The following is a 14,312-nucleotide window of genomic DNA, read 5'->3' as shown; positions in this document are numbered from 1 at the left end:
ATCCGCTGGGACCTGTATTGTGCGTTTGAGAGTGTTTGTGGAACCATGATTCCATTACAATTGGAAAAGCATATGTGGAACTCTAGTTAAGGAGAACAGGATTAGTTTCCTTTTGGTACCATAGTTCCAGTTAGTAAACTGTCTGCACTGGGTATGAGCTCTAAGAAATTCAGTGAGACTGGAATTCTCTCTTGGGGGCTAGGGTAGCAGTCTTAAGTCTTCTGCCCTGGGGCCCCTGCCAGACTGTGCTGCTTGTATTTGAGAAACACATTGTTTCTTGTTTTGCAAATTCTTCATGCTCCACCCCACTTCACAAGCTGCAGTCCTACCATGCTTTGAAAATAACTTGAATGTGCAGCATAGGCTTCCTAGCAGGGGGCTAGTTGATCTACTACCCTGGGCTTTGAGAATGAAATTATCTCAATAGATTTCTTAAACAAGTCCCCCTGCTCGAGACAGTGTTGCACATTTGAGGTATTTTTTCCAACATTCTGCTCTACTACATGTACTTAGTAGCTCCAGACTTCCAGAACAAGCTTACCACAGCAGAGGAACACCAGCAGGGAAGTAGGCATCATCACTAGAACAGCACTGCTGCTCACAAGGTTAACTAGAGAAGAAATGAACAGCCAAGCAACAGCAATCTAGAAAAAAAGGTTTATTAAAAGGAAAGCTGCGAGCAAGCAGATGCTACCTCCTTAAAACTACAGCAAATACACTGACTTCCACTTTACTGCTCTTGAATATACCTGTAACATTTCCTCACTTTGACAAGAGAAGCTAAGTTGCATCTTCCCTTTGAGCAGGAAACTACTTAAAATGCAGCTTATTTTAAACAGTCCAAATTGAAGTGCAGCTCATCTATTTCACTCGTTACCTTCCCCAAATGGGTCACAGCTGCTGCCTACAGTGATGTCTGTTTTGGGCACCTGCCTTCCCTTTCCCCGCTTGCCATCTGCAGGCACGCTCCAGTTTAGGTGGGACAGTCCTGGCTTTGTAGAAATCAAGGCATGGGACGTGGCAACCGTCAGCAGGTTCTCACGCCGGGCACTGTTTGACGAGGCGGAAGGCTTCCAGAAACTCATTGAAGTCAATGTTCCCATCCTTGTTGAAATCAATGCTGCGAACCAAGTCATTAATGCCATCATCCGTGAGTTCAATGTTCATGTGGGAGCTGAACAGCTTCCAGGTTTGCTGGAATTCCTCAAAGGAGATGAGACCTGTGGAGGAGTGTTTTACATGCTGCAGCTACATCTCCTAATGTGGAGAGCACTGGCTAAAACACAACTCAAAGCAGCAGAGGCATAATACAAAAGGATATTTCAGCAGTGTGGGAGGGAGCAGGAGGACCCAAGCCTAAACTAAAACGCCTCTATACACACTAAAGGAAGCTCCAAAGCAGAAGGGAACACAGGACAGTGATCAACACCCCCTGCACACCTGCTTACCTGAATGGTCTCTGTCTATGATCCTGAATATGGTCTCTAAGTTGGATCTGTTTCGATAAATGACTTCCAGCAAACTCGACTGGATGTGCTGAAAGACACGATCACAGTTTTTATCCTTCTGACACCTCCGCTCTCTCTGAGTTGTTACTGCAGATGTCTCCACAAATAAGAATAGTTTTTGCTCTCAAGAACTTGCCAAGCAGTGCCTTATCAACCAGGTGTGTGATGACTGGGTCCTCTGTGCAGCTGCAGAACAGACCATCAGCAACTTGTCCCTTTTTAACAGCACTCTTCTGGGCTCACAGCGAGCCAGGCTGCCTTTTATAAGCACTGCAGAGCTGCGTTTGCTGGGCATAATTAAGAAACTGCTACTTGGAGAGTGGAATACAGTTTCCTACTCACAAGCATGCATCCAAAACTACTTCTAAGTTTTGATTTCACATCCATCACCTATTTGTAAAATGGGCTGGGTGCCTCAGGACTATTTGAGCTCAGGCAAGACTTCTATCAACTTCACTGCCTTTGGATTATGCATGAACCATCCACTGTCCTTTCGTACCATAATGGATTTGCACGTGCTGGGGATCTGGTGAGCAGCTGCTCACATCATGCTTTGATGGAAGGGAGTGAGTGCTTACCTCTTGGCTCCTCTGCTCCATGGCCAGGTCGTCCAGCCACGATTTGTATTCCAGCATGCCGTCCTCGGTACTGCGCACCAGCTGCGGCCTCAGCATTCGCCAGGGCAGTCCCAGCCGCAGCACTGACTCCACTGCTGTCGCCCAGTTGCTCAGCGTGATCCTTCCTGGAGGGAAAAGGGAGACACCTCTGGGACACAGTAGGGGAAAGCACATAAAGGCAAAGAAAAAGCCTGAATTGTGGCACATGCACAGTCTAGGTGTGCTGACAGCACAGCATTATTTTGCAGTGCAGGCACATGTACACTTCCCACCCAAGCCTCAGCAAGCTTTTCATCATTGCAGCAAATCCAGGCTATGAGGCTGTAAACATTTGAACAAAGACAAGTCACTAACTTGGGCTATTTCATTAGAAATTTGCAGCCCACGGCCCATTTTAGCAGCTGTTGTAACAACTGAGCTGGGCTCCTATGGGCAGTTTTGCTGCAATGGACAGTTCTCAGCAACACCTCTTGGTCACTGCACCAGCACAGCACTCCTGTCTGCCAGAGAAGTAAGAACTCTCAGCTCCTTCCTTAAGGCTCTGACAAAGACAGCTGTCAAGGAAGACATCCCTCACTTCCCTCTTCCCAGTGATTTTAGACTCCAGGGATGAAGGGGCTCTAGAGACCACCCAGCCCTTTTCAACTCAACTGAGTCACTTCAGCCCTATCCAACCAGGCAATGAACCCGTGCGTCCCTCAGCTCTGAGTTACCTGTATCATCCCCGTCATAGGCCTTGAAGGCACTGATGAGGGCTGAGGTGTGAGCAAAGAGCTTTTCCCGCAAGGCTCGAAAGGCTGACTCCTCTACTCTGCTGATTCTGGAGGATGCAGAACAGAGAGAAGCACGTTAAGGACTTGCCACGAATCACAAGAAAATCCGCACCTTCCCTCTCACTGCTCTACCTGGCTTGTCCATGGATTTCCCAGACTCTCACACAACTGCTCTGCACAGCTACAACTGCATCTCAGTGCTTGTGACAAGGCACTGCATGCCCAGGGCACAGTTCTCCCTGCAGCTGATGCCATGAGTCCTTGCGTTCATTTGTGAAGTAACAAAGCAAGAGAGAACCTCAGCAAAGGTCAGAAGTTAAAACCTGACACGGAGAAGAAAAGCTGAAAAATCAGCAACCTTTAGAAAAATCCCTTTGGAATTTTGTTAACATTCCCTTCTCGACCCTTGAGCTTTCCTCAGTAACTTCAAGTACAGAGCTTGATCCTTCCTTTAGAGCTATTCTTTAGAAAATCAAGCTGTGAAAGTTCATGCCCAGAGTCAAACTTTCTAAAAGCTCGGGAAGTTTTCCCTTTGGGAATTTTGACTTGGCAAATACAGAGCAACTGGAAAGCCTTGCCTTTGGGTCATAGTGAGCATATGGGCTGTCTTGTTTGCTTGGTACTGAACAAAGTGAGGGATGAGGTCTGGTCCCAGCTTCACATAGGCTCCCCTGTTGCTGCCAATCTCGTAGTAGTTTGAGGCTGAAAAGATGGTCAGCACCTAATCCCAAAAAAAGAGGCATTGGCAGTCAGTACATACATCCTGTAATATTTATATACATGTAAACAACGCACCCGATCCCCTCCGGAGCCCACAGACTGTGAAAGCACCATGTTTAATGGAGAAGAGGGAGAGTCAGTTAGCAGCTGGCCTGGAAGCCTTGCAGGTGTGAGCTCCTCATGGGTGGCACTGGTCACTTGTGGATCTGGCCATGTGCTGGGCCTCTGCAATTGTCCTGTGCTCTCTCCCAACAATTCCACTCTCCAGAGTCTGAGTGCCCTGACGAAGCCACTGACCTGAGTGTGAATCTTCTGAGAACAGAACTTGGCTGCAGCAGCTCAGTAACACCCTTTTGTAGCTCATCTGCAGGAACAGCTGCACTAAGTGGGGGCCGTGGCACAAGTGGGCTCAGAACTTTTCTCAAACTCCAGAGACATGGTTTGCCTGCACAGCCATGTCCCCAGCAGAGCAGGTGGCTCCAGACTGCCCTGAACTAAGACTTCAGATGGAAACACACTTCAGTTAACTCCCAATAAGCTTATTCAAGGATTTTTCATGTGCTTAAAGCCCCACTGGACGAAACGCAGAACTGAGACAAGCCATCCCCCCTGGAAACCCCACTCTGGCAAGGATGGAAACCCAAGTATCCTTCGCACCACCCCCAACTGACCTTGCGGTTGTGACAGAACTCATAGCCCTCCTGCTTGCACTCGTGAGAGCGGATCAGGAACTGCAAGCTGTGCTTCTCAAGGAACTTCTCCGTCACATCAGGCCCAAAGTAGCAGCCGCCACCTCGCACCTTGTTTTCTCTGCAGCCCTCCTGAGGCATGGGGTCGCTCCAGAGGACATCTAAAATCTGAAAGGATTGGAAAAGTTCTCTAAGCAAACACAGCTCAGTCTCTGAATTCCTCCCTAGACTGCTGCTATAACCATAGTGCAGAGGAAGAAACATGTTTCCTGCATTCCAGCTGGAGGCTGTCACAGATCTGGGCCACCTCAGAAGTGGCAATATTGTTGGCCAGGAGCTACAGGCACATCCGAAGTGTCTGGGGAAAGAGGGATGTGCATAAGTCAGGCCTGATACAAGCTTTGCCTTTGCTAGCTTTAAGATGTCCAAGGACCTTGCCTGTCTTCCTCCATCCCAAAACACAAGTCCCAGGGCAAGAACAACCAGCAGATCCTGAGGCTGTTAGCAGTCTTAGTATTAAACGCCTTTGTTCTCCAGCCAGGACATTCTGCAGCCTCCAGAAATACAAGTGCTGACTCAGTAACCACTGTTTGGATTAAAGCTTAATCTCTTTAACCTTGACTTCAATATATAGCGCTAGAGTGAAAAGGTGTGCAGCACTGGAAGGTCACATGTAACGTGAACTAAGTAACTGTGGTTTCAGAGCACACAGAGGAGACTCTCAGGCTGGAAAAACAAGGAAAGGAAGTCCCCAGCTGCCCCTCCCAGGAGGTAACAAAGGTACCCAACAAAACATCCCCACAGCCTCGCAGAGCAGCCCCTCCGGCTACCTACCACTCAAGGACCAACTGCTGCAGGAGGCGCCCACAGCACACCCAGCTCAGGAGCCTGCTTAGACTCCTCACCTGCTTCCACTCCTCCTGGCGAGTCCAGCACTGCTCATCCACATCCTTCAAGGAGACCATGCTGGAATAGGTGAGCTCCTCTGGCTCTGACTCGCTGACGTCCACCAGCCGGCGGCACGTGTCGATTTGCTCCTGCACCGTCTGTCGGAGCCACCTGGAGAACTCCAGCCTGTTGGCTGTGCTGGGAGCCTGGGCTGACTGGGGCTGCAGAGATAACCTGGGAGCTGCCTCATTCCCTGCTGCATCAGCGCCTGATTCCCTCTCCCCATTTATGGCCTGTATTTCTGGTTTTCTGCTTGACTCCTTTCTTTTCTTCAGCCTTAACACAGAAACAAACTGAAAGATATGAGAGAAATGGAGCTGATAACACAGCATGCAAACCCAGATCTCCAACTCTAACAGCTTCCGTTGGCAGACTTCAAGTGACCCAAGCCTCCAAGCCCCACTCCCTTCCGCCATCAGCTGCTGCTTGACTGTGGGGGACTATTGGTGCCATCCTCTCAGACAAGCCATCCTGCCTTTACAGCTAGGCCCCACATCCATCACATCTCACCCTTCCTCACTGACTTCACACAGATTTCTTCTGCAGTGGGAACTATGCAGTAGAGCAAAGGAAGCATTAATGACTAGAATGCAGAGTTAATTAATGCAAGAGTTGTCGTTATATTTGGAGAAAGAAAGTGGTATTTCCCAACTAGAGAGTGAGGCAGAGACAAGTTAAATGATTTATCAAAATCCTTCTGGAAACCTAGGGAGTAAAAACAGGCTGAGGAACTGTGGGACAATGTCTCATCATCACTGTATTTTTACTTCAGCACCAGCACATATTTCAGAAGCGAACAATGCTTCAGCCCTTCACAGCTCATGCACACACAATAACAAACCAAAACCTATCCCTAAAACACAAGTTTGTCTAGGAAGACCTGTTAAATTTGTCTTGTCAACAGCTAAGCTGACATGTAGAAACAAGCTCCTCACCACAAATCAGCAACACTGTTGTCTCTTGCAGTAACTGGGAAATAAAACCTACTTTGTCCCTTTGAATTTTCTCAAGCATGTCCAGGTCAGTGGTGTCAGAGATGCCCCCGTGAATAATGAGGACTTTCTGATCAATCAGGGTGGCCAGGGGCAGCCAGCAGAAGACATTCTGAAACATCTTCAAGATTTTCTTCCCATGCACCTGAGAGAAAGAAAAAAGAGATAAAGCATCAAGTCTTCTAAGTGCATGTCTCACATGGTAAAGCAGCTTACAAACATAAGCCTACCTTGTATTTCTGCATCACTTCCTTGGTGAAACCATATCTAAAGGAACAGGAGAAAGGAGGCTCAGTGGGATTTTGCACAACGCCCTCGGCATCGTGCTCAGCCCTGCACAGAAGCCGTACCGTAAGTTCACCATGTGGTCCTCGTGGTTCCCGCGGTTGAGATGAACCTCCTTGGGATAGATCAGGAGGAAAGTAAAGAGGATAACAAGGATCTCAAGGGACTGCTTGCCTCTGTCTACAAAGTCCCCATTGAACACGTAGGACTTGGAAGGGGAAGGAAGGCCATTCTGTAAAAGCAAGGAACAGGCAGATGTCACCCGAGAGGCCTCCCCAAGGTGCATAGTCTCTCGTTACTGTCCCAGGTTACAACACATCCTTACTCATCTTCATCCTGCCCCAGCAGTGAAACTGGCAGTCACAAAGGGTTGTCACTGGTATCTGCACTAGAAAAATACCCACTGGCACTAACAGAACGGACATGGAGATCAGATTCCCAAGTCAGTAAGGGAATAAGCTACTGATTTGTGAAGCCATTTAAAACTAATCAAATTGACTTGGAGAACTGCACATGAATGGCCCAGTTTTGCAAACACTTCTCAACATGACCCATGGGATACCCGTTGCAATGCCTGGACAGCATCCCTCTCCAAATTTAGTGCCTACCTTGTAAAAGATGAGGAACAAGTCATCCAGCTGGCCATGCAAGTCTCCTAACAGGCACAAAGAGACAAGTCACACTATGTTTACCTTAAACCTAAAAAAACCCAATACACAACTTCCTATGAACTATGTCCTTTACAAATTAATCACCACTGAAATACTTTGGGAAGTGCAAGCCTAGCAGAAAAGGACATGATGTAAGGCTTGAGTTGCAGTCTGAGAAGGACAGTAAAAAAACCCTATACCATCTGCTGAACACTGATTTAGAAGCTTTGTTCATTTATCCCTTGTGATGGCACAACATTGCACAAGATTGTTATTATATGGGAGAAAGCTTTGCATTCAAAATAACAATCTAATTCTCATTTAACATAATATTGGAGAGAGAGGTTTGTTTTCCAGAGGCTGACTGCATGCAAAAGTCTGTGCTACCTATTTTTCAGAAATATCTCAACATTTTAACATTAGTAAGAGTAGGAGAACATTAAAAAGCTTAGCCTGAAATTTACTTACAGGATGCAAAGATGCATTAACATTTTGGATCTGCATGCATGTGCTGGTGCTCACCCAGAACACCTCCAAGATTTTGTTGTTTATATAATCCCAGACCACAGAACAGATCGGACCACTACTAGTTTTGTGACCAGTTCTCAGCTGGGTGTGGTTTCTGTGGTTTAGTAAAACAACTCCGAGTTTGGGGTGAGAGAAAAAAGACCACCTGGCTATTTCAGACAGACCGAGCTGCCTCTCAAAGCATCACACACTTTGCTCACAGAGAGCATTTGTGTTCCACGTACAGAGGGGGGCGTCGTGCTCTCACTGTCATTTTCTCTCTGCCCCACCCTCCCGTAGGAGCATTCCACCCCGGAGGCTGCCAGGCACCCACCACACACGGTGACCTCCTCACTGTAGCAGGTGGAGACATGGCTGATGTTTGGCAACTGCTTGAGGTGCTTCCTGGTCTCATGCAGGAGGTTTAAGACATAGCGAGCATGGAGCTGCTACTAGGAGAAAGTGAAGGCATTAAAGCAGGAAACCAGTGGCCTCTGAGCAGCACCACAGTGGCTGCAAAGACTCCACCAGGATAGCCTGGATGGCAGAAACTCTCCCTGGGATGGCAGTCTGTGCTGACCTGTGGGCTTACAAACAAGATGAGGGAAATATTGGGAAACAGCAGGATGGCAGACACTTGCCCAAGGCAGCCTAGCCTCAGGACTGAGAGGGCTGGCAAGGCAACCCTAAAGCCCCAGCACCTTGTGGACGAGGCTATACCCACTAGACCACACCACCTCCAGGAGCAGCAGAAAATCCAGCCCAGTAACACAGGTAAGAAGTTGCTCCTCTAGATCTTTCCTGGCTTTTCCACACTGAACCAGTCTGTGAGTTTCCACATGTCCTGCAGTGATAGACATGCTCAAAGCCAGGCTGTAGGCATTTAATACAGCTGGGACAGGAGAAACCTTAGGTTTAGAAGTTCTCTTTGGAGAAGGGATGTTTTGGCCTATTTTGCAGTTCAGCACATCAGCTGAGGGATGGCAGAAGAATACTGCAGTTGTATGAAGGCTCATCTTGTTAGTGCTGGAGTGGCACTAAACTTCCTCATCAAAAACCTCACAATTTACATTTTAAATCTGAGTACAAGTTGCATAGCACAAAACATTGTAATTGGCTGTTTCCCTCCGGGCCATCCTGTATTTATTTACAAATTGAGAAATTTGAACAAAAAATGATGAAAAGTTTCAGCATGAGCTGTTGCTGATTTTTCCCTTTGAAAATGAAATTCAGGTTGATATTGGTACACCCCTATGTAAAGTGTTCCGTTTTGTCAGGAGTATATTTTCAGAAAGAACATCTCTATGCCATTAGGAAATACCATATAGTTTCCAACCTCATTTTGTTTAACAGCCAGCCAGCTTGTTATACTCCAATCAACTGAGCTTGGTAAGAAAGCTAAGACCAAATTATTGATTCTACAGCCCTGTTCAGAGAAGGAGAAAGCATGGTACCTTTTTGGGATCCTTACTTGTTTCTGTTGGAAAGCTTCCAGCAAGGCCGTGGCATGGTCAGGGAGGAGTGGGAAAGAGAGACGGGGTCCGGTGTAGGAGTCTGGCACCTCTATAGATTCATAGTCACAGTATTTTTCCAGCTCTGCCTCTTTGTAACTTTCCCCACTTATGAACATGCGACTGATAAAATCCCCTGGTATCAGATTAGTGGGGTTGATTAAAAAAAAGGAGAGAGAGAGACACAAAAAAAAGTAGTTGATTGGCTCCAGGTACTATTGTAATAGTTTGCTACAGAAGAGCTGTTTGGTTAGGCTGGCACTCAGGAGCAATCAGAGCCATGGATGCTGGGCACTGCTTGGCACTGCTACGAAACTTGCCATGGGGGAAAGGCTGCAGAGACAAATCTTCATGGTGCAGTGTGCACCGTTCTGTGAAAACATACTGAGCTTTTACGCCTTCTTCCAGCTCCTAAGAGCAGAAACTGCCCCACATGCCTTGCACAGCTCGTAGTCTCCAGATAATTCACTCTCTATTCCTGATTCTCTATTCTATACTCTTGAGACTCTTGGCCACATGTGCCATCCAGAAGATTGCCCAGCACTGCACAATGAATAATACAGGGTGCAGCCTTTGGAGCTGCTGGTACCACATCTAACAAACAGCAAACAAACTTACTCTCTTTGCTGCTGCTTGGTGTGAACTGGTCCATGAGGTAACTGAAGAAGTTGTGAAGCTGCAGGAAGAGGGAGACCCCATCACTCACCCCGGAATGAAATTCAACAGAGTAGCAACCTATCATGATCTTCTTTCTGGAAGTATTAACTCTGCCCTTCCCATGCTGTCTGGTATGTACAGCAGCTCTCACTGTACCAATTTAAGTTTTGACTATCTTGAGATGAAATCAAAACAGTGGCTTTACCTTCAACCACAGGCAGAAGTATGCTATGAGCCCTCCCTCCCCCTGAGAGCAAGGCAGCCGTGTAAGAGAATTTTAATCCGAGTTAAAACGTAACAGAGCAAACAGACTTGCCTATTCTGTTCAGATTCCAGAAAAGCTCTGTTCAATGGCTCGCTTTTGAGGCTCATTACTTTGTGTTTTATGCAACACAAGCAGACAGGGAATTAACAGGTTAGAAAGGGGCCAGTCCCTGGCCCACTGAAGCACTTAGAGGGCTGCCAGCCAGCAAGCCAAAGTCTGGCACAGAAACCCCTTTCCTATTTGCTTTCCTACCTGCTCTTTTCCCTGGCGTCATACCTGGATCTGATCCTGCTCGCAGGCATACTCAATGGATTGAAAGATTCTCCAGGTGCAGCGGCGGCGCATTTCCAGCCGAGCCACGTGGCGCCGATACCACTGCTGGATCAAGACGGCTGCCTTGAAAGCTGGAGGACCAGAACAGAACAGAGCCAAGCTGCTGAGGGGCACTGCCGGCAGCTGAGGTACCTGCAGTGGCTCCTTCCCCACGCCTGAACATGGAAAAGAACCTTTCCTTCTCAGGAAGAAGTTTCCAGGAATTGTATTCTTGTGCCTAAGGGTAAAAAGCCCTCTTCTTTTTGCCTTCTTTTTTGCAAGAGGTTGACCTGACACCTCTGAAGCACTTCCAACCATTACTGCTGATCCCTCAGCACCAGCGTTAACAACAAACTCTTAAGGTCTAAAAGCTCTAACAAGTTTATCAGTATTATTAGACAATATCCTCCCTTTCTACCTACCTTGATCATTTTTATGTCCATCTTACCATCTCTAGCTGCTGGGGCTTCAGGAAACCAGAAACTTAACTCAGGCCATGCAAAGAGTTGGGAGAAGGCAAGATACCAAGGTTCCTTTTAGAGCCTTAAAAATGTGGGGTTTTTCTACCTCTCTGCATGCCAAATAAATACCTCAGCTTTTGCAGCTGAGGAAGAACTTCAGAAGGAGTCTATTGTAGCAGAAATATCAACATACAATTACCTTACCATAAAATAAAGACAAATCTATACCCACAGTGAATAAAGGGAGGCTGAACTTTTGCCATTTAATCACACAGAATGAACGAGATGCCAGAATTTGCAGGTGCCTGTTTGAGGTTCAAGTCACAGCCAGTGCTGACACCAGGTGCTTCCCACCAAATTATGGCTCTCTGCCCTTTGATCTTTAGAACACAGCCTCTGGATTCTCCCACTTCCAGTGTGTTCCCTTCAAAGATCATTTCAGATGGGGGGTGTGCGTGTTTCAAGTGAAATACACTGGTGTAGTTTCACATTTCCTTTTTCAAGTTCTTCCACAGAACTTCACTACCTCTAGAATCTCTCATCCTCCTTAGCTGGCCTTGATCCCACTTGGACCTGCTCTGTAACTTGGCATCTCTCCTTGGATTACACTGGGTCCCTTCCTGTTCCTTTCTGGAGCCCCACCCGTGAGCCCTATACTTAAAACATCTTGTAACGCTGCTTCTCTGTCATCTTTAGCTGAGGGGGGAAAGGGATGACTGCCGTATCCACAGGCTGGCTTCAAAATCCAAGGGAAACAACAGAGGTAGGGAACTAGGCCTGCAGCAGAAGGAATATCCCCTTGCCACATTCACCCAAGCAGGGAGAGCAACGGCAGGTGTGTGGGAAAATCTTCATTAAAAAGAGGAAAATCCCTCACCTCTACCCAAAGGCTGCTATACACTGGTAAGAGACAAAGACCGTATTAATTCAGTCAGCTTGCGTTAATTACACAACAAATGGCCCTCCAGGTACCTCAGCAGGAAACAACAGCCTTTCCCTAAAGAAGGGATCTCAATGGATTATATATTGAAAATAGTAATCCTTATCAATTATGATTCTTTTTCAGCACTGGGAATTGCACAGCTCAAAAAAGGAAGATCTACAGCTGCTGTTCAGCAGGGGGCTGAGACATGCTGAAGTTGTGGGCAAGAAGGTAAGATTTGGCAAGCCTTAACTCGGGAATAACTTCTGTATTCTTTGCCTGCTCTCTTGCTAAGAAAATGCTTATTGATCTGCTGGGCTTTGAAAAAATTCCTTGTGTTGACTCCACACATACCAATGAAAACCAGAACCTTCGAAACAGTAAAAATTAAACCTCTGAGAGACATGTTATCAACCTATGAATGACAGTTAACATAAATACCACCATCCACAGCATGTAAGCCCCAGATAGGCAAGGCATTGGTTTTTACTCTGCTTTTACAGAGACTGACTCTGCAACTGAAAAAAACAGGTATTCTAATTTTGCAGCTTACCTGGGTGAGTTATACCTGCAAGTATTTGTGTCAGTTTGGAAAAAAAAAAATTCAACAGAGAAAGACTTAGCCACATTTTATGATGATCCGAACCGTATATGATATAAGCTGCTGAAAATATACCAAAGTGGCAGCACTCAAACCAGATTTCACTCCAAGGCAGGGCCAGTTGAAGAGCTCTGCTCCTACATTTTCCATTGAGAACAGCCTTCAGACCTTGTATGGGGGGACAGGGATGACATCAGGCACACTGCATTTGGGCAGAAAGTGCTAAGCAGCTGCCCTGCTGCGGATGGCCAGTCTGAAGGGCGTTGAGAACCAAAAGCTAGAAATTCAGAGAGGCTTTACTGCTGTGGGAAACTTGCTGAGGTATCAGATGTAATACACGGGTTCAAGTAAGTAACTAGTGTTGTGTTACACTTGATCATCTTAAAATAACCCTGAACTTGTTGGGAAAGTCCATGGACCTCTGGTGCTATGGGTGACAGGTCATACTAAGTCTAACTTAAATAAAAAGTTAAATAAACTAACTTTAGTAAAAAGTTTTCAACAGTGTACAGTAACAAACAAAAGTCTGAGTCACAACCTTATCCCCACTTTCAATCCTTATTTTCTTTTCCAAGCACTTGCAAACGGTTTGCCCCGTGCTGCTGTTCTGCCAGTGCTCCTGACTGCATGGTTCAAACAACAAAGACAAGACTGCTTATTTAAACTCTTCCTTACATCTAAGGTCTCCCTCATCAACTCCCTTTGTTCCACAGCAGACACAGGCACACACCCTCAAACCTGATACAATTACATAGGGCTTCATAAAAATAAATCACCACAGCTTTGAGAGCCACAAACAAGTTTAGATTATTAGCAGAGATTAAGAGCACTGTGCCGACGTAATGAGACAAAATGCACACTTTTTGTTTTACAGCTTTTCATAGCCACACCATCTCACCTTCTTTGTAACCAGATTTATTTTGCCTTTGCTAACGCTTTTGTTTAACCAATCCTGTGCCAGTAAGAGCCTTGGAAAACAATCCAGGGGAAGCAGCAGGGTGACATCTGTCTCACTGTCAGCAGACACAACACCTGCATTACCCAGCAAGTGTTTAATCCAGCAGGTGTTGGTTCTAACTGTTGCTTCATTTCTGGTTAGGCTTGGGTGGATTTTAACCTACTCCTCGCCTAAATAGCTGTTATTTCCTCAAGCCTGTTGTCTTCTGCCTGACACCTGACAATCCTTGTCACAGGATACTGAAAGACAAAATCTCACTTCAATGCTATGAAGAAAACCAGGGAACCCAGAGGAGAAACACATTCAATGCAACCTCACAACCGTACACGCAGGAGAAAACAGGAAAAGATCACTTTTCTAAGAATAACTCACCATTTTCAGACTTCTGCAGGGAGTACTTGTACTTGACATTTACAGAACTACCAGATCCCATGTTCTCCAACCAATGCTCCGACGCTGCAGACTGGCCCAGTGTCACCAAAACCACAAAGGACATGCAGGGAAGACCATTTGGTCAGAATCAAAACAGCTGCAACACGTCCCACAGTGCCAAGAATCTACAATTAAATATGTTAACACTTAATATCAACAATCAGATGGCCTCTCTCGTGCCCAAGTACATTTTCCATTATCAGGTTTCTCCAGCTACTCCCAAACAATCAGATGAGGATTTCTGTCTCACTGCTTCACATTTCAAGTGAGCTTTATGAACAGCAATCAGTTCAGCACCTTTAGCTACTTGCATAAAAAATAGGGACTGTGACTGTTTGGCAAACATATAGAAAGCTTTTCAATACTGACCAAGCACTATTAAAAAGTCATTAAGAAGCAGTACGTGCAGGCAAATATTCTGTAGTGCAGACAAATATTCATGTAAGTCGCCTGTAAAGTGTAACTCATGAGGCATGAACACAAACCAGATATTTAATCTAACCA

At 46.2% G+C, this 14,312-nt stretch overlaps 1 protein-coding gene across 1 annotated transcript; it reads right to left on the bottom strand.

Moving 5' to 3' along the window:
- Positions 1 to 641: 641 nt before the first annotated feature.
- Positions 642 to 13,809, bottom strand: PPEF2 (protein phosphatase with EF-hand domain 2). The gene is made up of 16 exons (XM_066185064.1): positions 13,749 to 13,809; positions 10,399 to 10,526; positions 9,819 to 9,876; positions 9,161 to 9,336; positions 8,024 to 8,138; positions 7,141 to 7,187; positions 6,598 to 6,764; positions 6,478 to 6,514; positions 6,243 to 6,392; positions 5,213 to 5,548; positions 4,290 to 4,475; positions 3,477 to 3,619; positions 2,839 to 2,945; positions 2,087 to 2,250; positions 1,449 to 1,536; positions 642 to 1,220 (listed from the first exon to the last, which is right to left on the bottom strand). Exons 1-16 carry the CDS (start codon positions 13,807 to 13,809, stop codon positions 1,039 to 1,041), a joined length of 2,145 nt encoding a protein of 714 aa, XP_066041161.1. The 3' UTR covers positions 642 to 1,038.
- Positions 13,810 to 14,312: the final 503 nt, after the last annotated feature.

Source organism: Chamaea fasciata, unplaced genomic scaffold (genome assembly GCF_029207755.1).
Source record: "Chamaea fasciata isolate MVZ Bird 193981 ecotype frontalis unplaced genomic scaffold, bChaFas1.0.hap1 SCAF_6, whole genome shotgun sequence".
NCBI classification, from domain to species: domain Eukaryota; kingdom Metazoa; phylum Chordata; class Aves; order Passeriformes; family Sylviidae; genus Chamaea; species Chamaea fasciata.
Note: the sequence above shows the minus strand (reverse complement) of the source record. Positions and strands in the feature narration are given on the sequence as shown.

Coding starts and splice junctions, on each gene's coding strand:
- PPEF2 (XM_066185064.1), bottom strand. CDS start 13,809: ATGGGATCTGGTAGTTCTGTAAATGTCAAGTACAAGTACTCCCTGCAG. Junction 8,139..9,160: donor AAGCTTTCCAACAGAAACAA/GTAAGGATCCCA, acceptor TTCTCCTAGTAG/CAGCTCCATGCTCGCTATGT. Junction 3,620..4,289: donor AGTTCTGTCACAACCGCAAG/GTCAGTTGGGGG, acceptor TTTTGGGATTAG/GTGCTGACCATCTTTTCAGC.